The sequence below is a fragment of the Narcine bancroftii genome, chromosome 10 (genome assembly GCF_036971445.1).
Source record: "Narcine bancroftii isolate sNarBan1 chromosome 10, sNarBan1.hap1, whole genome shotgun sequence".
Taxonomy (NCBI): Eukaryota; Metazoa; Chordata; class Chondrichthyes; order Torpediniformes; family Narcinidae; genus Narcine; species Narcine bancroftii.
The window spans coordinates 28,020,246-28,044,754 of record NC_091478.1 but is presented as its reverse complement, the minus strand read 5'-3'; the positions used below and the strand labels follow the sequence as shown (position 1 = coordinate 28,044,754).

At 40.5% G+C, this 24,509-nt stretch overlaps 1 protein-coding gene across 4 annotated transcripts in view; it reads right to left on the bottom strand.

Annotated features, from left to right (window-relative positions):
• oga (O-GlcNAcase) overlaps positions 1-24,509 on the bottom strand; it is a 67,762-nt gene that overhangs the window by 37,218 nt on the left and 6,035 nt on the right. For 3 of the 4 annotated variants that reach the window (XM_069900365.1, XM_069900362.1, XM_069900363.1), the window contains exons 2-8: positions 11,647-11,698; positions 10,042-10,139; positions 6,638-6,768; positions 6,310-6,481; positions 5,122-5,220; positions 4,210-4,494; positions 1,898-2,056 (exon numbers count right to left, since the gene is read on the bottom strand). In XM_069900365.1, coding sequence (XP_069756466.1) covers positions 1,898-2,056; positions 4,210-4,494; positions 5,122-5,220; positions 6,310-6,481; positions 6,638-6,768; positions 10,042-10,139; positions 11,647-11,698 — 996 coding nt within the window. The remainder of the gene's footprint in view (positions 1-1,897; positions 2,057-4,209; positions 4,495-5,121; positions 5,221-6,309; positions 6,482-6,637; positions 6,769-10,041; positions 10,140-11,646; positions 11,699-24,509) is intronic. The other variant, XM_069900364.1, reaches the window with a different exon arrangement.

Genomic DNA, 24,509 nt, shown 5'->3' with positions numbered 1-24,509 from the left:
TATATTTAAGAGGGAAATGTTTGTATGTATTTTGATTGATATGGTTCACCGTGTGAAAAATTAAAAGAACAAAGCATGGCATTAATATCACCATCCCACATCCACCCCTCCCACCCCAACCACCCAGGAGGGTTAGTAACCAGCAGTCAATTGATCATACACTAAATAGTGGTTATAACACCTTTTTAGAGGCAAAGTAGCCTGCACTTCCTGATTAACATAGAACATAAAACTGTACAGCACAGAGGCAGGCCCTTCAGCCCATGATGTCTGTGCCAAACATTATGCCAAATTAAAGTAAATATCTTTGCCTGCAAATAATCCATATCCCTCTAGTTTGCAGATTCAGGTGTCTGTCAAGAAGTCTCAAACGCTACCACAATGTTGCATCTTCCACCACTCCAAGCAGCCTGCTCCAGGCACCTACCACTATATTTTAAAACTTACCTTGCACATCTTTAAAGCTTTCCCCTCTCACTCTAATGCATGCTCCCTAGTATCTGACATTTCCACCCTGAGAAATAGACTTCCTACGCCTCTTATCATGTTATAAACCTATCAGGTCCTTCCTCCAGCCTCCAATGTGCCAGAGAAAACAATCCAAGTTTTGTTTGAACGAACTTTCCTTGCAGCTCATCTCTCTAATCCAGGCAACATCCTCATAAATCTGTTCTGTACCATTTCCGCATACGATGTGATGGGTATGCATGATACTCCAAGCATGGCCTAACCACATTTTTTTTTTTTTAAAAACATAGCTGAGACCCTACTTCCTTGTTTTTACACAATGTCCCACCCAATGAAGGCAACCATGCCACACACTTATTTATATTTCTATCTACTTGCGAGGCCAATTTCAGGGAGATTTTCCAATGCCATGTCAGGAGCATCAGAAGGTCCATTTGCCTAGGCAAATACAGCTCCAACTCCAGGCAAGCTGGATATCATCCAGGACAAAGTCACCCACTTGAAAGGCATCCATGCTCAACAATCATTCCCACCAGTGACTGTACCATGCCCAAAATACTTCAATAACCTCTCAAAGTCACAGCTATCATAAGTTAGCAAAAAGAGGACAGCATCCACAGATTCCCCGCCATGTCCCACAACATCCCACATGTAAATATATTGCTGGTTCATCATCGCAGGGTTGATGCTGGAATAGGTTTATATATGTGGCCCAAAGGGCCTGGACTGTGCTGTACTGTTCTATGTTCTAAATGCTCATCTTGCCAGTAATATCCATCTCCCAAAAATGGACAATAATTGGCAGCACAGACATTGTCTAACAAATCTTGAAGTTGATAGATAACAAGTTCCATTGTACCAAAGCTTTCACTGCATACACTCACTTCTTTATTCTGAAGGCCATTCTATAATAGTAAAACTTGTACAGTGTATAGCAAGATCAAATTTAGCTTAGTAGAGAGATCAGTATGGGGGGGGGGGGGGGAGGGGGTCTCAGACAAATTAATTTGTAGTAATAGGGGGAAGTTGAGGAATTATTGTGTTAGTGCTCTGGAACCAATTTAATTTAAGAGTGGTGCAGGCAGAAGCCCTCAACATATATGACTCATGACCCTACAAAGAAATAGATCAAAAGCTGGAAAGTGGGATTAACCTTCGGCCAGTATGGGTAGAATGGCTAAATGTTATCGTTCTGTAACAGCATCCACATTTGCTTGTGACTCTCCCAAACTGTGCTCAGTTGGGATGTACCTAACAACATTGAATAGAAACCGAAAAAGGAATCTGCAAACTGATCAGCAGTATGGAAGAAGTGGGTGCTCTGAGAATGGTCTTGCCTGGACACAAATTAAAAGAACTAGGTAGACAGATGTTTTGGAGTATCCACCTTTGAAGATTACTGACAGGCAAACAGAGGTCAAACACTTACAGTTATATTGATGTGGGACTCCAAATTCCTGCATCCACTCTGATATGGCCATCTTCAAGGCCATTTGAGGACTGTAGAGGACATCCATTTCTATCTCCTCATCACTGCCTTCATTTTCAAGTTTGATCTGAATCGAAACTGTACTCTCTTCTGTGTCAGCTAGAGGAAATAAAAATGTCAAGTTCATTCTCTGACTACGTACATCATTGGACAAAACAGCGTTTCTCCAGACCATGGTGCACACAGAGAAAATATACACCAAACAGAGGATGGCTTTACTGCATAACTAACAATCAAATTAGCATTAGCATCACAAATAAAAGCGGAGGACAGAGCAGCAAAGACAGGATAGCAAATGTTTTTTGTCTTCACTATCTGGTGACTTTGCACAGTAATCACAACAGAAATTGGGACCTACACAGCTCACTAATCAATCAACACTTCATCTGTATATACCTCAAGGAAAATGAACACAACAATTTCCACTGGTGCAAACTGTATGCATCTTCAACCCTACTGTCTGATTAGGACAACTGGTCTGAGGCCAAGGGATTACATTTTCAGTGGCGGGGAGGCACAATTCAAATGCCATCTACAAATTTGCTAATGACATCAGTTATCGGCTAGGCACAGTTCAAATGCCGCGGTCGTTGGCAGAATCACAGACTGCAATGATGAAGAGTATAGGAGGTCAGCTGGCCAAGTGGGGTCACAACAACTTTCCACTCAACATCAGCAAAACTAAGGAACTCACCGAGGGTTCAGCAGTGAAAAGGGTCAAGGACTTCAAATGCCTGGTGTCAACATCTCTGAAGATCTTTCCCAGGGAGTCCATGTCCTTGCCATCACCAAGGCTTACCAGTGGCTATACTTCATGAGTTTGAGGAGATTTGGTATGTCATCGAAGACGCTTGCAAATTTCTACAGGTGTACCGTAGAAAGCATGCTGACAGGTTGTATCACTGTCTGATACGGACCTGCTAATCCACAGGACAGGAAAAAAAGCTACAGAGTTGTGAGCTTGGCCAGTGCCATTATGGGCATCAGTCTTCACACAATCAGGACATCTACAAGAACCAGAGTCTAAAGAAAGCTGCCTCTATACATGCAATTAATTAATTATATGAAACAATAAGAAATTTAAGAGCATTTGCATGATGGTTATAATCCCTCTCCCCTTCCCTCCCTTCCTAAACCCTCCACCCCCAAAGAATTTTACATATACAAGGATATATAGTAACATAAAGCAAAGGAATGTATCTATCCAATTTATTCTTAAAACACAAGATCGAGCCTGCATTCACCACATCAGATGGCAGCTCATTCCACAATCCCACCACTCTGAGTGAAGAACCTATCTTTAATGTTCTCCTAAACCTTTCCCCTTTCATCTTAAAACTATGGCTTCTCTTTATTATCTCCACAATCTAAGTGGAAAAAGCCTACTTGTATCCACTCTGTTTATACCTCTCATAATCATGTAAACCTATCAAATCTCCCCTCATTCTTCTTCACTCCAAGGAATAAAGTCCTAACCTGTTTAATCTTTCCCTGTTACACAACTCCTAAAGACCCAACATCATCCTAGTAAATTTTCTCTGCACTTTTTCAATCTTGACATCCTGTAGTTAGGCAAACAGAAATGCGCACAATTTTCCAAATTTGGCCTCACCAATGTCTAAACATCCCAACTCCTCTACTCAGTACTGTGATTTATAAAAGCTAAGATGCCAAAAGCTTTCTTTACAACCCTGTTCACTTGCAACACCACCTTCAGGGAACAATGTATCTCTGTTCTCAGATCTCTCTGCTTCCTGCACTCCTCAGTGCTCTATGATTTACTGTGTATGTCCTATCTTGGTTTGCCCTTCTAAAATACATCACCTCACACTTGTTTGCATTAAACGCCATCTGCCATTTTTTGGCCCATTCTCCCAGTTGGTCCAGATCCCTCTGCAAGCTTTGAAAATCTTCCTCACTGTCCACAATACCTCCTTTCAGCAAACTTGCAGATCCAATTTACCACATTATCATCCAGATCATCGATGTAGACAACAAACAACAATGGTCCCAACACGGATCCCTGAGGCTTTACTATCAAGTCCATAGAGCAAGTCCAATTTTTGCACTTTATTCTGCACAACGCTGCTGCTGTAAAACAACAAATTTCAAGATACATGTTCACAACAATAAAACTAATTCTGAAATAACTGAATATGTTTATAAACACTAAGTTTGCTTCTTGTTGCCTCAGTTGGAAAAGATTTTACAAGTTAGCGCTTCAGATTTCGGCAGAAAAGTCTCACACTTACTCATTACAACGTCCTTCCTCACACCATTCATGTTGGATTTGTACCACGTAGCTAGCGTGTGAATTGCGACAAAATTCCCTTCAAATTCACAGTTCGGGTTTGTCAATACTCCTTTCAGCCGTGGAATGAGTTCCGTTGACCGTCCTTTGTAAGGTCCAAGGAAGAGGCGCTTTTGATCATAATCATTGGCATGTAGATTGTCCCAGATGAGGGGAGACCTCTTCAATATTTTAGTTACTTCCTCAATGGATTCCACAGAGATATCTTTGGACACTACTTTTGGACCTACAGATCAAGGAAAGCTTAATTTCACATGTATTTTACCCTATTGATAAATTGACTTCAAGGAATTTTACCAACATCTCAATGTCCAAAATGTTATTAAAATAGATTCATCTTATAACTAAAGAAGTTTATAAAGACAAACACCAAAGCAACAAAGTAGGAAATGAGTTAAAAGTGGCTTAATTTTTCTCAGCCAAGAAAGTGTGGAATCCTGACTGTCCTCAAACTCAAAACCATGCTTCAATTTCAGAGAATACCTTGTATAAAATATTCTTCCCTACAAAACATTTCATCACAGGATTAGAGCACATACATGATGAAATGTTGGATAGAATACAAGTACAAAATGCATCGTCATGAATAGGCATACATCCTACAAGAGAGGAACGGTAAAACTAGACAGGTAAATCAAACTTTTCCCAAAATTTGATTTAAGGGCAAATGGAAAAAAGATAAGATACATGAGCCTGGCTTTGGAATGATTAAATGAGTAAATAGGTTAATAGCATACATTAGGAACAGAGACAATTCCACATAGGGCCATTTGAAAACCCATTCTATCGCAGAGAAGTCACAAATAAGAAAACACATGACAATGATTATGAGAAACCAAATGTACAAGCTCACCTGTCCACAACACATCAATGCCAGGAAGAAGTTTTTCTCCAACAGTCCTGAGATACGGGGAATGGGCAACATTGGGGTAGCAAAACGTTCCACAGTATTCTGTACAAAATTTTTAAAAAGTAAATTCCACCACTAATGCTCTCAAGTGTGCACAAGATGATGTGCTCAACAAACATCAAAAGGACATGCTCATATCAGGATAAAAGATGCAAAGTCTTGCCTGTTGGATGCCAACCCAATTTGCTTTGGACATTTATCTAAACAAATGAAGTCTCATTTGGGGTCTCAATAAAGTGTACAGCTAGACCCTGATTTGCAACGCCCTGACTTGCGATATTTCGCAATTATCATGGTCATAATCCAGGACTTCCAGTTTCAAGATACAATGTTTCCCTGCACTTGCGATACACAGTGCATAGACGCAATTATGGTACTCTCTCCTAATGTAGGGCAATTGCAGCACTGCATGAGAGTAGTGATCAGCATACGCTAGCAGGCACGAGTACATTGTATAGCCAGCCATCATGTAAAATTCAGCATCTAAGTAAAATTTAAATTTAATAACAGTAGTGTGCTTTGCAGTAATTTTTTTTTTACAGTTTAAATTATGTTGTAATAAAAATTTTCAGCATTTAAATTAAACTTAAATAAAAAAGGTAGAGTGCAGTATTGTTTCAACTTAAGATTTCAACTTACGACAAGGGGTCCTATTGTAAGTTGGGGTCTACCTGTACTGTATACTGAATTTACTTGTAATCTCTTATCTACACAGACTCCAATCATTAAAAAGGAATTATAGACCAACTCATTTGAGATTTGAGCCCTAAAATCTCTTGTGGCATTTTTGAGCATACAGAGCCCAAAATAAATTGTGAAAAATACTGAGAAATATTTTCTTCACAATACATTTAGACATGACTAAATAAATCTTACAAGTGTTGCTGTCCGTTAATAGGAACAGCCTTCTGAATCTTTGCTATCCTTTAAGTCATAGAAAATGAACAGATGTAAAATTCAAAGAATGAATCTGGCATTTCCTCAGCTGGATCCCTGGGAGTTAATTCTGCACCTTCAGAATGACTGGTTTTGTGCTCGAGTCAATCACACTTTTGTAACTACCAGATGCAAGAGGCACGATAACATTAGCAGCAGGCTGCATTATGGTATGACCTAGTGCTGCATGCTCACCCGTTGGACAGAATAAAAAGTGTTCTGGCTCTTCCAAATACTGATAGATCTCATTGGTAACAGAGAGCTGTGCGTGTGCAAATGAACTGAAGACCTCTTTATCTGCTGGGCACATATTGTGATCAATGTCATCAAATAACAGGGCAAAAGATTTGCAACCAAACTGGGACACCTGTAAAATAGGAAGGAAAAGTTCAGTACTACAGGTTAAAAATCGTTTTCAAATACACCCACCCTCAGCTGAACAAAAGGCATGCACGTACAGGGAAGATAGCTTTACTTAATATTATTTAAAGATTCTGACAGAAAATGTCATGAAAATACCCACCTGATCCAATTTGCGTTTAAGAGTTGCAACCTCCTTTTGATTTGAAAAAGTGATGTCCAGTCCAGGCGATATGGCATAAACAAACTCAATACTGTGCTCTTTTGCAGCAGAAATTAGTTGCATCAGTTGCTCTGAAACAGGAAAAGTCAATAAAAGGTTTGGAATGGAATATGGTAAAGAAAATCACCCAAAAAAACCACAAAAGTAGCCAATCCTCAAAGCAGGCAAATTGGGCAGGATGTACATACTGATAGCAAAATGAAACACTGAGACAAAGTGCTCTTCACTCCACCACTTCTCGGGACAGAAGAGCAAAATTTATTGTCTTGGTAATGAAAGCAACTTCCCCCAAATAATGAAAGGGTAAGTTACATTTTCCTTCCAGGCTTTAGACGAATAGTCTTACAGAGTACCCAATTTGCATTTGTGTTTGGCAATGTCACTAAAATCCAATAGCATCTTATTAAAAGAACATCCTTCTGCCAATGGATCCTAATCCTCCTGTTGAATACACTTGGAGTTTTGATCCAATGTAGGTTTTAATCGGTGGTCTCCAAGCCTTGGCACTCAATGAGGTAGTCCAAACTGTGATCTTCATCTCCAAATTAGTGAACAACTTTCAAGTGAACAATAGCTTCACTCTTATACTAATGCATACAGTACAACTGATTACAACCATTATCAACACCAACTTGGTCAACATGGATCAAGGTGAGGTGAAGGGCCTATTCCATGTTCCACCGAAAAGGCCCGTCATTGCTCTGAATTCCACAAAAATGGCCGGCCACAAGAGCTGCTTCAAAAAGCTGTTTTCTCTTCAGCCGTCAGCATGGTTCTCCCTTGCAAAATCACAATGTCTTTGCAAATGTATCAAATTTGGAACAGTCTATTACAAGCCTTCCCTCAGTTCTTCCAACATATCGAATTATCGCTGGGCTGCGACTTGTCTTTTCTATCCTGTATTGGGAAGGGCTGTGGCTGTCATGTGACAGCACTGCCCCCTACCTAGTCGAAGGTCACACCAGCTACCAATCAAGGTTTGGTTCCACCCCACCCATTAGTGCACACCTTGGTGTTGGCCACATGTCAATTACCTGGACTCCACTCTCCAGCCTGTCTGTACTTGGCCTTGACCCATTGGCTGTCGTAATTAGATTAACCCCTCCTGCCACGGAGCTATTGGCCCCCAGTAAATGATGTGGGCTTGTCTCTCCAGCACTAAAAAGGTGCCATGTGCTCTTTGTTCTCTCTCTTTTGCCAGCTTGGGACCACCCTGCTTCACTCCAGGCCTAGAAATGTGGAAGGGTGCTGGAGAAACTGTTGGTAAGATGTGCACTGTTAAAAGGGTTGGGAGCATTTAATTAGTGTCCCTTGTAACATAGAGCCATGTCTGCACTGAGTCGAGGGGTGGTGGGCCATCGTAGTGATTTTTCCCTGATCGTTGTATATTCCAGTTCATTGTGTGTGTTGGGTGTGTGCGTTCTGCATCAGTTGCCTTCTGTAAATAAAATCCTTCCCTTCATCAAAACTGTGTTCAGAGTCTTTGCCTTTGAGGAAACCCATTTCCTCACTCAACATATCCCTTTCAGATATAATCCCATTTTACTAAAACAGGAGCTTGTAATAGCATGACTAGGACTAACATTAGAGGACACATTCTAATAGTCATACTTGCCTTCCGAAGCCTGAAAAGTAATTGGTCACACTAGGCTAACAATGTGTTTTTAAATATCAAGGGTAATTTTGTTTTTAAGAAAACAAATAATTTTTGGAGGAAGTCAGCAGGTCAGACATCACCCATGGGTAGAAATAGTCCGTTGTTTTATGTCTGGCCCACTTATCGAGACCAAGATACAATAGGTAAAATTATGTAGAAAAGCACACACATGAGCGCACAAGTATACGAGAAAGAAGTTGGTGAGAGGCCAAGAGTATATGACAGAAGGATGTGGAGAAAAAGAGAATTTTACTAAAACAGGAGCTTGTAATAGCATGACTAGGACTAACATTAGAGGACACATTCTAATAGTCATACTTGCCTTCCGAAGCCTGAAAAGTAATTGGTCACACTAGGCTAACAATGTGTTTTTAAATATCAAGGGTAATTTTGTTTTTAAGAAAACAAATAATTTTTGGAGGAAGTCAGCAGGTCAGACATCACCCATGGGTAGAAATAGTCCGTTGTTTTATGTCTGGCCCACTTATCGAGACCAAGATACAATAGGTAAAATTATGTAGAAAAGCACACACATGAGCGCACAAGTATACGAGAAAGAAGTTGGTGAGAGGCCAAGAGTATATGACAGAAGGATGTGGAGAAAAAGAGAAACCATTTGGAAGAGGTGAATTAAAAAAAGAGGCAGAGGGAGTAGGTGGAAGCAGAGGAATTAGACAAGGGTGGGGTGTTACCCAAAATAAGAAAAATCAATGCTTAAGCCATTAGGTTAAAGGCTGTTCAGAAGGAATGTGTTGTTCTTCATGTTTGTGTTAACCTGACAAAGAGCAAGGCCAAGGACCTACATGTCACTGTTGGAAAAGGATTGGGGGGGGAAAAAGTTAAAATGGTTGGCTACAGGAGACTCAAGCTTAGACCCACACTCAGCAGTGTTAGTAGTTGACTGCTCAAGATTCTAGTATGTGCAGCTTTCATGTTTCTCCATTGCATTTGAGAAACTGTCACATTCACAACCCATAGCAGCAACAGCCAAAACATAAAATATAAATAAACACTAATCAAAGTCCACACATCAAAGTCCAACATCTTTCTGAAATAGAATATAAATTGTTGGAAATACTCATGTTAGGCAGCAACTGTGGAAAAGGGAATAACACTTGCAAACAATTATACTTTCATAAAACTAGGAAAAAGGGCTCCCAAGACCTGATGAAATGTTGTTGACCAGAATGCTATTCTCTCCATAGTTACCAGGGTCAGACTATTTCCATCATTTTTCGTTTAAGATTTCAGCATTCACACGACTTGGCTTGTGGATTTTAAAAATCAAATGCAGGAAGTTTTCTGCCAAAATGCTGAACAGCAAATGGCAATAAAATTCAGTGGACACACAAGAGACTTTTAATGCTGGAACCTGGAGCAAAAAAAATCTTCTGGAGATCGAGGGAGAAAAATGTCAATATCTCAGACCAGAACCCTTCAAATTCAGGACTGAGCCAAATAGATTTAAGGACAAAAGGAAATCAAAGAATATGGGAATCGAGTGAAGATAGTAGAGTGGAAGGAGAAGACAGTCAGGACAATGGCAGCACACACAATCCACTGCCTGGCAGATTTGTTTCCAATATTTGGGCTCATGCTCAACTTGTGATGAGGCTCCATCAGTATAGAATTCCATGTGCCAAGATCAACTGTACAACTGGAAGAGAGAATTATGACAAATGCTCACCTGCTTCTTCAACAGAATACATCTCCCGCCAGAACATTCTGTGCTTATAATCATCCTTTGGTGCATATAGGTAAGTGTTCAACCCCCACTTGCGCATTCTGTTGAAGAATGGAATGACAAAGATGCAAATTAAGCCCCCTCACAAAATGCATCTAAAATGCTTGATACACAAAGCAAAACCAACACAAACAAGTTCAAATGGAGAAAGAGGAAGATCAGCCTAAATGGAGGCAGTTTGGAACAGATCACAGGTAATCATTTAAAATCAGTTATTAAATAATAGTGGAAGTCCAAGAATCCAGATTTGTCAAACTTTTTAAATTTCGGAGGCTTTTATGTGAGTGCCACTGATGCACAGAAGTCACAGAAACGAACAAAGTTTATCTGTTGTTTTGTTCTTTGTATTTTATATGAAAAAAATTATTTATTAATAAAAACTCAAAATTTACCAGCTCATCTCTATACACCATTCTCCTTAAATTTGAATTTTAAAAGTACTGTCCAAGAATCCGAAATGACCCAATCCTCAAGTAGTCCAGATTTAAGGACTTTTACTGCAATGGTCTTATTGTCTTACATATTGTACAATTACAAATGCACCAAGATTATTTACTTTCTGCAACTGAACTTTGGAATAATACACTACAAAAACTAAAAACAGCAATAATATACCTACCACAAATAGTAAAAAAAATAAAAGGAATAAATCTATAACATTATAGGCTAAATAAAGCACAAAAAAAACCAAAGAAACAAATGCAAGTCTCAGATTAAGATCATTACAGAAAAGCCAATATTAGGAATTTACAAAGTAGGTTGGAGCCAACAAAAGCCCTAAACCTTCAATCTGATCTACAGGTGAACATTGTTATTTCTCAATACACAGCCAAAGATGAGTCGAGAGAGCCCATGAACTTGGTCAAAAAAAAAGCATCTATAAGATTAAAAAAAAGGCATCTATAAGATAAGGAAGCTATGATCAGAAAAATCCTGGAGGAATATAAATATTGCAGGAAAGCATCAGGAAGGACAAAATGAACAAGTAGGATTCAAGAAAATCCCATGGCATTTTATAAATAGGATGACGAGAGAGGAAATAAGTTAAACTATGGAATGCATGATGGTATTGAATGAACAGCCTGTTCCTATGGTTCAGGTGATCTAACAGAGTGCACGGCCAGCGAGATGGCATCTGCCTTTGATTGACCTGTTGTGAAGGTGAGCAAACTGAAGTGAGTTTGGGTCCTTCCTGAGATAAGAGCCAATTCATTTCAGAACCAAGTGGTGGAAGCAGATAAGAACATTAAAGAGGCTTTCTAGACAGACACGAATATGAAGGGATAACTATCAAATGCAAGCAGCAGAGTTTTAGTTTGATTTGGAATCATGCTTGCCGTAGACACATGGGCCAAGAGGCACGTCCTTGAGCTATATTATCCTATGTTCTAAAAGTATTTTCCCTCAATCAGTGGCAAATCACACTGCAACACTTTCTTTGTGGGAGAGGCTAATGCTTTGTGTAGAACCTTAAATACATTCAAGGGGTTGCTAATTCAGTTTAGAGACAGATTCAAAGTACAACTGTAATAAGATAATGAAACTCACCTTCTGAACAGCTCCTTTCTCTGTTCCATACTCCATGGTCGTCCATAAAATCCTAGGAAATTAGGATTGCCAAAAAAAGTTGGTATCCAAAACAAATACTTCAAAAAGCACAGATTTCATTTTGTTGCTTAAATATATAATGACATGCAAATAGTTTAACATGCTATTAAACAGGAAATAAAAGTAAAACTGCCATTTAATATTTCTAATCATGTATGTGAGCCAGGTTCAAACTGGCTAGGCCAACATTTGTTGCCTGCTCTTTGTTGAGGGGATTACTAAACCATTCAAAAGTCACTCATAAAGGCCGGGCAAAATAAGGATGGTAATCAGAATTTATGAACATGTCACAAAATTTGTTGTTTTGTGGCAACACAGCTATAAATTATATTTAAAAAAATAAATTAGTGCAAAAGAGAAAGTGAGGTAATGTCTGTGATTCATTGCCCATTCAAAAATCTGTTTTTTGTATCATTGGGTGTCTTCAGGCTCCTGATGGTAGCAGTATGAAGAGGGCGTGAGCCAGGTGGAGAGGATCCTTGAGGATAGAGACGGCTTTCTCTTGTACCACTAATGGGGCAGCACAGTTGGCATAGCAGTTAGCACAACACTGTTACAATGCAGCCATCAGGACATGGGTTCGAATCCCGTGCTGTCTGTAAGGAATTTATATTCTCCCCGTGTCTACATAAGGTTATCCCCAGGGGCTCTGGTTTCCTCCCAACTTTCAAAACGTACCCAAGGATTGTAGGTTAATTGGATGCAATTGGGGCAGCACAGGCGCGTGGGCCAAAATGACCTGTTACTGTGCTGTCTAAATTTTTTTTTAATTAATTTAATGCAGTGAAGACTAATGCCCATGATAGCGCTGGCCAAGTTTATAACTCTCTGTAGTCTTTTCTTATCCTATGTATTGGTACCTCCATGCCAGTCAGTGATGCAATCAGTCAGAATGCTCTCCAGGGTACACCCGTAGAAATTTACAAGAGTCTTTAGTTGCCAACAAAGTGATGAATGCAGGCTTAATTTAAACATTAAAGAAGAATTTGGAGTTACATGGATGGAAGAGGTATAGAGGGTTATCGCCTGGGTGTAGGTTAGTGGTACTAGGCAAAAAAAAATGGTTCAGCACAGACTAGAATGGCCAAAGGGGCCTGTTTCTGTGCTGCAATGTTTTTTTGGTTCTATGGATTGCAAGACAATACTGAAATGAACATGTAAATCTAGATTTTCATTCAAGAATTAAATACCTTTCAAACATAGTTGGATAGAAGAATTTAATATTCAATTTAATTTCTAACATATCTATTAAGTCTATATCCAAAAGACTCATAGCCACTAGGCTGGTTTGAACAGACTGTGGCCCAGTTTTAGGTCAGGAAAATCACTGCAGACTCCACAAAATATAACTATATGGTCAGTTCGCTTGACCAGGAGACTGTCGGACAAATGATCAAATTCTTACATCAGCCGTCAGCAGGAATGAGGCAATTTTTTTTTTTTTTTTTTCACACCATAAACTACATTGACCAAGATACATACATTTTCCTTTTCAAATATATAGTGTCATTTTCTCCCCACCTCCTCCCATCCCACCCTCCCTACCTCCCCCCCATTCATTTAAAGTACAAAATCTAAGATACATTAAACCAGTCAAACAATGTTGTCATTCAATAAAAATAAACAAGAAATTCCACTGAGTCAATTCTTTTAATTTCCTTCTCCTTTCGTTATTTTAGGTGGTAGATGTCCCCGGTAGGTTTTCTCTATTGTGTTTCATGTATGGCTCACATATTTGTTCAAATATTTCAATATTATTTCTTAAATTATGTTATTTTTTTCTAATGGAATACATTTATTCATTTCTATATACCATTGTTTTATTCTCAAATTATCTTCTAATTTCCAGGTTGACATAATACATTTTTTTGCTACGGCTAGAGCTATCTTAACAAATCTTTTTTGTGCACCATCCAAATGAAGTCCAAATTCTTTGTTTTTTATGTTACTTAGGAGGAAGATCTCTGGGTTTTTTGGTATATTGTTTTCTGTAATTTTATTTAATATCTGGTTTAGATCTTCCCAAAATTTTTCTACTTTCTCACATGTCCAGATTGCATGAATTGTTTTTCCCATTTCTTTTTTACAATGAAAACATCTGTCAGATACTGTTGGGTCCCATTTATTTAACTTTTGAGGTGTAATGTATAGCCTGTGTATCCAGTTATATTGTATCATACGTAACCTCGTGTTTCCTTCTTTATCTTTATATTTAAATCTTGTTCCCATTTTTGTTTAGTTTTACCATTTGTTTCCTCATTCTCCTTTTCTTGCAGTTTAATATACATATTTGTTATAAATTTTTTGATTATCATTGTATCTGTAATCACATATTCAAAATTACTTCCCTCTGGTAACCTCAGACTGCTTCCTAATTTGTCCTTCAAGTAGGATCTCAGTTGGTAGTATGCCAACACTGTATCTTAAGTTATATTAAATTTATCCTTCATTTGTTCAAAGGATAATAATCTATTTCCTGAAAAACAATTTTCTATTCTTTTGATCCATTTTTTCTCCCATTCTCTAAAGGAAAGGTTATCTATTGTAAAAGGGAGTAACTGATTTTGCGTCAGTATTAGTTTTGGTAATTGGTAATTTGTTTTATTCCTTTCTACATGAATCTTCTTCCAAATATTGAGCAGATGATGTAATACTGGAGAACTCCTACGTTGTACCAATTTTTCATCCCATTTATATAATATATGTTCAGGTATCTTCTCCCCTATTTTATCTAGTTCTAATCTAGTCCAATCTGGCTTTTCCCTTGTTTGATAAAAATCTGATAGGTATCTTAAATGAGACAATTGAGGCACTCCTCATCCACACCTTTAGCCTTTCCCGCCGCGAATGAACGGCACAGCTCGAGTACTTCGATGTTGGTGCTAATCTATACCTCACCTACTTTACGGAACTTACAAAATGTCAGATGAGGAATAAGTGTTGAAAGTAATTACCAAAACTCCTATCTCTTAATTCATACCATAACCAGTTCAGTGATTGACCATTGCACTTGTGAGGAACTTTTATGCACAAAAGTCGCGTTGTCACCTGCTCAAGATTTTTTTTTTTAAAAAAGGTGAATTTTCCTTTTATGCAGAGGATGGAAAAGGCGGATCACACAGTCCTTTTATGTAGCCCAGAGCAGCGCATCAGTTTCCCAGGACAAAAGGGTGCGGGATGTGTAGGACAGGAGCAGCCGCCCTGCGACCTCCCTGTTGCCTGACAGCCCACCACTGCCCACTCCCTTCCTCTCCTTCCCACCCCCCTCCCATCTCCCTCTATCAGCTCCATCCCGACAGCCCCATCGCTCTGGCGCGAGGGACGACAGCTCCATAGGCCACTCTATGACAGCGCAATGTCAATCATCTTACCTTTCTTTTTGGAGCTGCTTTCTCAGCGGCAATCCTTTTACACAGGACATGAAGTGACTTCGCTTCACCTCTGACACTACAACCTTCTGTAGAAGGAATCTGGAGCTAGTTGGACCATCCAATCCTCTTTTGGACCTTTTATGCAGGTAAGTGAAGCGTGTTAAAGGCAGAGGAACCGTGCCTTTACAGATTGCTAATTTTCACTATAAAAGGGCCTGTTAAATCACACTGGTACCCAGCTGGGAAAAAAAATCATCTCATCCTTGCTTTCTAATCACTCCGTGATCTATCACTACAATCCTGTGCTCAATGATTATCTGAGATTGTCTGATCTCGGAAGCTAAGCAGGCTCAGGACTGGTCAATACTTCAAGGGGAGACTACCTAGGAACACCAGATGCTGCAGGTTTTTTTGAGGGGAGCTGGACAAAATGGCAACTCTCTATCTGCCTTATGGGAGTCAATGGTTAAAAGAATTTCATGTATATTACATTCTAAATGTAGTATCACATGACAATAATGGACTTTTGTAGACTTTTGCAATGATCCACAAGCGAACTGGGTCACGAAGGTGCAAGCTCGCACTTGCTGACATCACAATGGTCCCGGTGGAAAGGTGAGGTGGGGTGTGAGGTGGGGGTGGTCCACAAAGGATCGTGGGGTTGTGCTGATAAACTCTCAGAGAGTTCCAGTAAAATCATTTGGTTGGTTCAGCTCACTTACAGCTTCTGTGTGGTTTTTCTTTCATTTGCTGCACAGTGCACAGACCACAGTGATGACGCCAAAGGTCCAAAATGCCATTTTGGACCCCACAATGAACAACACGAGCCCACAGAATGCAGTCTCGCTGAAGCTACCGACCTTTAGGACCTCACAGCCACTAGTCTGGTTTGAACAGACTGTGGCCCAGTTTTAGGTCAGGAAAGTCTCTGCAGACTCCACAAAATATTACTACTGCAGACTCCACAAAATATAACTACATGGTCAGTTCACTTGACCAGGAGACTGTCAGACAAATGATCAAATTCTTACATCAGCCGCCAGCAGGAATGAGGCAATTGAGGCACTCCTCATCCACATCTTTAGCCTTTCCCGCCGCGAATGAACGGCACAGCTCAAGTACTTCGATGATGGTGATGAAGACATTCCAATGAATGTTGAGGATGGAGCGGAGACAGCGCTGATGGAAGCGTTCTAGGAGCCGTAGGTGATGCCGGTAGAGGACCCATGATTCGGAGCCGAACAGGAGCGTGGGTATGACAATGGCTCTGTATACGCTGATCTTTGTGTGTTTCTTCAGGTGGTTGTTTTTCCAGACTCTTTTGTGTAGTCTTCCAAAGGCGCTATTTGCCTTGGCGAGTCTGTTGTCTATCTCGTTGTCAATCCTTGCATCAGATGAAATGGTGCAGACGAGGAAGGTAAACTGGTTGACCGTTTTGAGTTTTGTGTGCCCGATGGTGATGTGGGGGGGCTGGTAGTCATGGTGGGGAGCTGACTGATGGAGGACCTCAGTTTTCTTCAGGCTGACTTCCAGGCCAAACATTTTGGCAGTTTCCGCAAAACAGGATGTCATGTGCTGGAGAGCTGGCTCTGAATGGGCAACTAAAGCGGCATCGTCTGCAAAGAGTAGTTCACGGACAAGATGCTCTTGTGTCTTGGTGTGAGCTTGCAGGAGCCTCAGATTGAAGAGAAGCTGGCAGAGTCCACAAGCATCAAATCCATGCTGCTGAAGATCCAACTGCGCTGGGTGGGTCACGTCTCCAGAATGGAGGACCATCGCCTTCCCAAGATCGTGTTATATGGCGAGCTCTCCACTGGCCACCGAGACAGAGGCGCACCAAAGAAGAGGTACAAGGACTGCTTAAAGAAATCTCTTGGTGCCTGCCACATTGACCACAGCCAGTGGGCTGATATCGCCTCCAACCGTGCATCTTGGTGCCTCACAGTTCGTCGGACTGCAACCTCCTTTGAAGAAGACCGCAGAGCCCACCTCACTGACAAAAGACAAAGGAGGAAAAACCCAACACCCAACCCCAACCAACCAATTTTCCCTTGCAACCGCTGCAACCGTGCCTGCCTGTCCCACATCGGACTTGTCAGTCACCAACGAGCCTGCAGCAGACGTGGACATACCCCTCCATAAATCTTCGTCCGCGAAGCCAAGCCAAAGAAGAAGAACGGCACAGCTGTTCAACATGGACAGCCTGGGCGACCGCACACCATCCAACCTTTAGAATGATATGTTGGCATTAATGGATGGCCACAAGCCCTGCTTGCAGTTTGAGCAGATATTTCTTGAACAGATACCGGAAGATGACTTCAGTGACCCACACAGGTTAGCAGCCCGTGCAAATGTCCGCTCATATCAGAGTACATGACAGCTATCAAGCACATTTCCAGCAAGAACAACCTCATGGCTGTCGCTCTACCCTATACGTCCCTCTGTCCCCGTCTGTGCACTTCCTCCCCCAGAATAAACTATACAGCGCTTGCAGCAGCAGGATGGCAAGATACCAGCCCTCCGCACTGCAGTCTCAAGGATCCAGCTGGAAGACGTGCATTTCGGGCCATCGAAGCAACACTTCTCATTGACGTGTCTACCAGCCGACCTAGGCCCATCGTTCCCACCACGTGGAGGTGTCACATCTTCAATGCACTACATGGGTTGGTCCACCCATCCATCCGGGTGACAGCTCAACTGGTTGCACACAAATTCATGTGGCATGGCATGCGCAAACAGGTTGGCCACTGGGCCAGAACTTGCTGTACAGTCAAACATCCAAGGTGCAGAGGCACATGAAAGTCCCTCTGTTATCCTTCCCACTGATAGACGATCTGACCACGTCTACGTGGACATTGTCATGTAGCTGCTGGTTTCCAGAGGTGCCATATAACTGTTCACGACGGTGAAGAGGTTCACTAGATGGCCAGAAGCTGTCCCACTCTCGGACACTTCCACAACATCTTGCACCAAGCCCTTCATTGACAACTGGATAGCCCCTGTCAGCCTTCCTTCCAATATCACGTCAGACAGGGGAGTACAGTTCATTTCCGGCCTATGGATACTGCTCCTAAGGACCCAGTTACATAACACCACGACCTACCACCACAGTCTAATGGCCTGAAGAAGGCCTTCATGTGCAGCTCCAAGGCCTGGATTAGATGGAGGAGCTGTCCTGGGTGCACCTTGGCATCTGCACTGCGCTGAAGGAGGATTTGGCCACATCCTCTACTGAGTTCATCTATGGGGCCCTGCTGACAGTCCTGGGAGAGTTTGTGCCAGCAGCTCGCGACCAGGAGGAAACACATATGGAGTTGCTACCGTGACTTTGCGAGAAGGTGGGCAGCCTGGCCCCCATTCCAACCTCACAATCCAGTTCCTTCTTGCGTCCTAACGGATAACAAAGACTGCGAATATATCTTCATTAGGAGAGGTGGACACTGGATGTCCCTTCAGCACCCATACAAGGTGTTACAACACAACGGGACTATGTGCCTTTTGGACATTGGGGGTAGGCAGGAAACGTTCATGGTCAACTGCCTCAAACCGGCACACCTTGACCAACCAGTATCTGTTCCCGTGGTGGAGAGATCAACCTCCTGAATGTATGAACTGTTTGCGAACATCCGAACACCAGTTCTTGGGGGTGGGTGTCATGTAGCAGGTTGCACTGATCTGCAAGCAAACCGGGTCATGGATGTGCAAACTCGCCGATGTCACAGTGGTACCGGTGGAGGCTGCAAAGGATCATGGGGGTCATGTTGATAACCTCTCGTAGAGTTCCAGTTAATTCAGTTGGTTGATTCAGCTCACTCACAGCTTCTGTGTGGTTTTTCTTTCGTTCGCTGCACAGTCCACCTACCACACCTTTTCGTTAAAATGCTCCCATTGGATTGGCTACGCTTTCAGCAACACTCAGAAATCCAGTTTTCAGGAATGCTCTGTGGACATCACACTACTGCTTTAAAATCCAGTCACACTCCTGGTTTAAAGACAAACAGCTGCTCTTGAATTATTTGATGCAGAACAACTGTTGCCCTGGCAACCCAGAACTAATGATCTCATAGCAAAACTGCCACATCACCAAACAGCAATCCACCAGTTATCAATCTTTAGGACAAAACATTTTGGTTTTGACCTGGATCAGAAATAAGAAAATGGTCACAATTAAGGACCCATCACCAAGTATCCCATAAATTATTCCACGCAACCATCACATTAGATTTGATTAGACGATCAAGTGATAAAAATCTGTTAATAGAATCTTGCTGAAATAATTTCTATCACTGTTTGCCATTGCAGAGATATTTCAGAAATATTTTGATTGGAGACATCCACTGAAAAGATAAATCGCATCATAATGATTTGGCACGATACAAGTCAAGAACACTTTTTTTTTAAAATATGCCAAATGAGATCTCTTTGGATTGTAAAGCTTGAATGCCAGAAGCTGAACAGTTGGTTTGCTAATTAGCAATCTCAGAACCAAGTACATTACATACAACAGATTCCTTTACTCACTATCAAAATTACTTCCACATCACACTATATAACTGACAAGTTTACAAATGGGTGCCAACATCATCAAAGGACCCCACCACCCTGGTCACAACAACTTACTGCTGCCTTCTGGTAGTTGTAGTAAAACCAGCACCTATAGTTGAAGAATAGTTTCCTTCTGATTGCTATCAGGTTCTTGAAGTTCCTCATGTTACACCATTAATGCCCTACTTTGATACCACAAAAGGACAGTTTGCACTACTCCAGTTACTTTTTTTTTTAAAGTGATAACTGTGAATATTTATTATATCTTTTGTATATATTTCCTCTTTAGTTCAATTATATTTACTATTGTATTTTCCCAAAAAAACCCAATCAGCTGCAGCAAATAAGATTCTTGGTGCATATGTACATTGGACAATGTACAGGACAATAAACTCATTATCAAGGAAAGTCAAAACAGAAAGTCAAAACATGGCCAACTTCAAAGAGCAAGGAACTTTGAATCAATCAGCCTGTGACAGATGTCTGCTGTTTAAGCTCACATTTCTGGTCACAATCTAAATTTAAAAACAGTGCTGCTCTAACTGCATGACAGGAGTCAAGTCAGACTATTTCAGTAAGAAAATAGTGAAATAGTATTTGCAGCGATCTGATGGGAATTTGCCAATCTCAAAGAGTTACCCAATTAACTTTACTTTTGCTACATTTTGTTTGGATCAATTTTTCCCCTGTCCCAAACCACCCTTGCAAATGGCAAACAGAAAGCAAAGTCTGCCATGCTTATATTCCAATCTCAATCATAATACCATGAAACATTTCCCACAGATGCTCCAAAGTATGAAGCAGTAGTAGGAAAAAGCCCCAAGTTATCAGCTGCCACACAGCACAAATGTGAAATGAGAATGTGCACAATATTCACTGACAATGTTCCTTAACCATCTTAAGATTGGCTGCTTTAAATATTGGGCATCTGGAGGAGTCACGTGATGGAGTAGTGGCCGGACGGTGAACTCCAGCCCTCTCCAGAAAAGTCGGGAAAAACAAAGGAAAACACAAAGGCACAGAAATAAAAGTTACAGAAAAGTGAGTATAAAGGTGGAAAGAAGATGGCGACAAAAAAAGAAAAATCGAAAGCAACGGTAAGAAGAGAGGAAGAGAAGACAAAGGAGAAAAAAGGTGAAGGCCTTACCTGTCCGAAGAGGCCCGCTGTGGAGAGAGAAACCCGCTCCCTCAGGTCGGTAAATAATGGACTACAAAAATGGCTCGCTGAGCTGAGTAAAAGTGCGCAACCGCGCATGCGCGATGCGAATGAAAAAAAAACACACCGACGGGAGGGGGGACCAGCTGGGGAGTCGATCTCCACAGCCGGCAACGACAGCTGCAGAACACCTGCAGCAAGAAGAGACCACAAAAGACAATAGAAACAAGAAAGAAGAGAAGGAAAGGGCAACAAAGAAACAACAGATGGCCAACCCAGAGGAAGAAGAAGAGGAAGAGTACAGTGAAATAGAAGAAGAAAAGAAAGGCAAGATAAAAAAGGTACTTTCTCTTATTAAAGGATACATGGAGTCATTTAAAGAATGGCAAACACAGGAATTTAAGGATTTAAGAAAAAGAATAAACAACACAGAAGAGAAAATGAATAAAATAGAGATGACCTTAACAGAAATGGGAAAGAAAATGGACAAGATGGAAGAGCGGGCAGTAGCAGCAGAAATGGAGGTAGAAGACTTAAAAAAGAAATTGGAGGAATCTAATAAAAAAACTAAAGAGACACAAGAACTACTAGCTCAAAAAATAGATACAATGGAAAATTATAACAGAAGAAATAACATAAAGATAGTGGGCCTTAAGGAAGATGAAGAAGGCAAGAATATGAGGGAGTTTATAAAAGAGTAGATCCCTAAGACCCTAGGATGTCCAGAACTACAGCAAGAAATGGAAATAGAAAGGGCACATAGAGTATTGGCCTCTAAAGCACAACCACAACAAAAACCAAGATCTATTGTAGTAAAATTCCTAAGATATACTACAAGAGAAAAGGTACTGGAGAAGACAATGGAAAAAGTAAGAGAGGGCAACAAACCACTGGAGTATAAAGGGCAAAAAATCTTCATTTATCCAGATATAAGTTTTGAACTCCTAAAGAAGAGAAAAGAGTTCAATACAGCAAAGGCGATTTTATGGAAGAAAGGGTATAAATTTATACTAAAGCATCCAGCGGTATTGAAAATATTTATTCCAGGACAACAAAACAGACTATTCTCGGATCCAGAAGAAGCACGAAAATTTGCAGAACAATTACAAAAATAGACTGAGGGAGGAAGACGGGTAATGATAGTAAAAATGATCACGATTGATATGTATGTGGGTAAAGACAAAAATAGACTGAGGGATGAAGACGGGTAATGAGAGTAAAAATGATCACGATTGATATGTATGCGGGTAAAGAGGTATAAGAGTGAATAGAGACAATGTGCATACGTGAATGTATCTGTACTTAGAGGAAAATATAGATAGTATAGACAAGAATTAATAAGGGAAGGTAATGGAATAGAGAGAATAAGGAGGGAATTAAAAGAGTGACCTTTGTGACATATGAAAAGTGAAATCTTTTCTGGGGGGGGGCGGGGTGGGGGGAAATAGCGGTCACTGCAAAATCAGTTGACGCTTGCGAGTGGATTCGCAAATCCAAATGGAGAGGGGAGATGTGGTTGTCCGATAAGGGATAAAGGACAACTCAGGAGGGGAAGGGGAGATTGGGGATAAATAAGATAGAAATAGGAGAATAAGGAAAATGTTGGATGTTATAGGAATGTTGTCTTATAAAGAGTTGAAAATAAGAAAACAGAAATGGAAAAGGAGGAAAGGTAATGGTGGAAAAACGGAAAGAGAAGATAAACAAAATATAAAAGGGCTACGCTGAACTATATGACTTTAAATATTAATGGAATACATAACCAAATTAAAAGGAAGAAACTACTAAATTTAAATGAATAAATGTATTCCATTAGAAAAAATAACATATAGGTTAAGAAATAATATTGAAATATTCGAACAAGTATAGGAGCCTTACATTAAATACAATAGCGAAAACCTACCGGGGACAAACATTACCCAAGTTGATGGAAGGAGAAGGAAAGAAAAGAATGGACTCAGTAGAATTTCTGGTGTATTTTTGTTGAATGACAACATTGTCTGACTGGCTTAATGCAACCTAGATTGTATACCTAAAATGGATGAGAGGGGGGTGGGGGGGTGGCTTGGGAGGAGGGGGGGGGGGAGAAAAAGTCACTGTATATGTGTGAAAAAGAAATAGTGTATATCATGGCTAATGTGATTTATGGTGTGAAAAATAAAAAATTTAAAAAAAATAAAAATAAAAAAATATTGGGCATCTTACACTTTCTCCTACTCCATCACACTGAGACCACAGATAAAATACAGGGGCGACATGATTAGTGCAACACTGTTACAGTCCCAGCAGTTCAGACCAGGGTTCAAATCCCATACTGCCTGTAAGGAGTTTGTACGTTCTCCCTGTGTCTGCCTGGGTTATCCCTGGGGTCTCCAGTTTCCTCCCACCCTTCAAGATGCATCAGGGTAGTAGTTCAACTGGGTGTAATTGAGCTGCACAGGCTTGTGGGCTGAAAGGGCCTGTTACCGTGCTGCAAATTTATTTAAAAAAGAGGAAAGGGTCTGAAAATCAAGTCCATGATGCCAAGATAACAACCCCTCTCTCTTTCTATCTCTCTCTCTCTCTCTCTCTCAACATTAACAAGATACAGGATATGATCATTGACTTCAGGAGTGAGGGAACTGTCCATATCAATGACACTGATAAGGAAAAAGTAGAAAGCTTCTGTGCTATCATGCTGCCCTTGTTTAGTACCAATTAATCTTTATTTTCATGCCACTCGGTAAACTGGGCCATTTACACAACTGTACGAATGTTGGAGATAACCTATTCGACTGTTCGCAGAAGAATTCTCACTGTACCAGTTATGTGACAGATAAGCAAGTAACATCAGAAGCACAGAACTGTTTACCGCAATAAGAAATAGAAGACCTGTGACTGTAAAGTGACACCCCAATAAAAATAATGACGAGACTAATTTGACAACCAACTGTACTTTGTGCAACCACACAGAAAACAGCTCACCATGTGAATGCAAGGGAGACAAAAGGAATAAATCTTCTTTCTATGTTTAAAGTGAAAAAGGAATGTGGCAGTGAACCAACAGCAGGCTGTCAGCTGTTGCAGTAAGCCATAATGGGTTAAGCAGATTTCACTGGTATGATAATACTGTATCAGCAAGTTTAATTCACCAACTCTTCGGCAGAGGAAGAGAAAAGGCAGTGGTATTCCTCACATTGTGCAAATGATTAAGCCTTAAGCTTAATTTTACACAAAGGCTTTAAAATAATTGAGTAAAATGGATAGTATCAGGAGACCTGGTGAAAGTGGCTTGGTGTGATGAGTATTTTAGCATCAGGATTAGATCACATTAGGCAAAATGGCCAGATGGAGAATCATTCTGTTACAGCCTGTTAACATCTGAATTACGAACACCATTCCCCAACAGAAGAAAATTTAATGGGATTTAATAACTCTTACACATTTAAGAGCACAGTGTATAGTTAGCAGTTAATGAGATTAAAGGTTTGTTATCAACCCCTTTGCATTCTTAGTTAAAACAGCATTGTACCACAAAATTCAGAGAATTTATTTCGCTAAATAAGTTACATTATCAATGTTAAATTTTTAAACTCATTTTATGAACAATGACCATCATTCTTACACGGATGTAGCAGTTGTACAACAGGATTTGGTTTTTTGGAGTTTGGAAATACTGTAGTTGAAGTTGATTTCAATCAACTCAAATCAAATCCTAACTTGCACTGCAATGCTGACACTAGATTAAACTT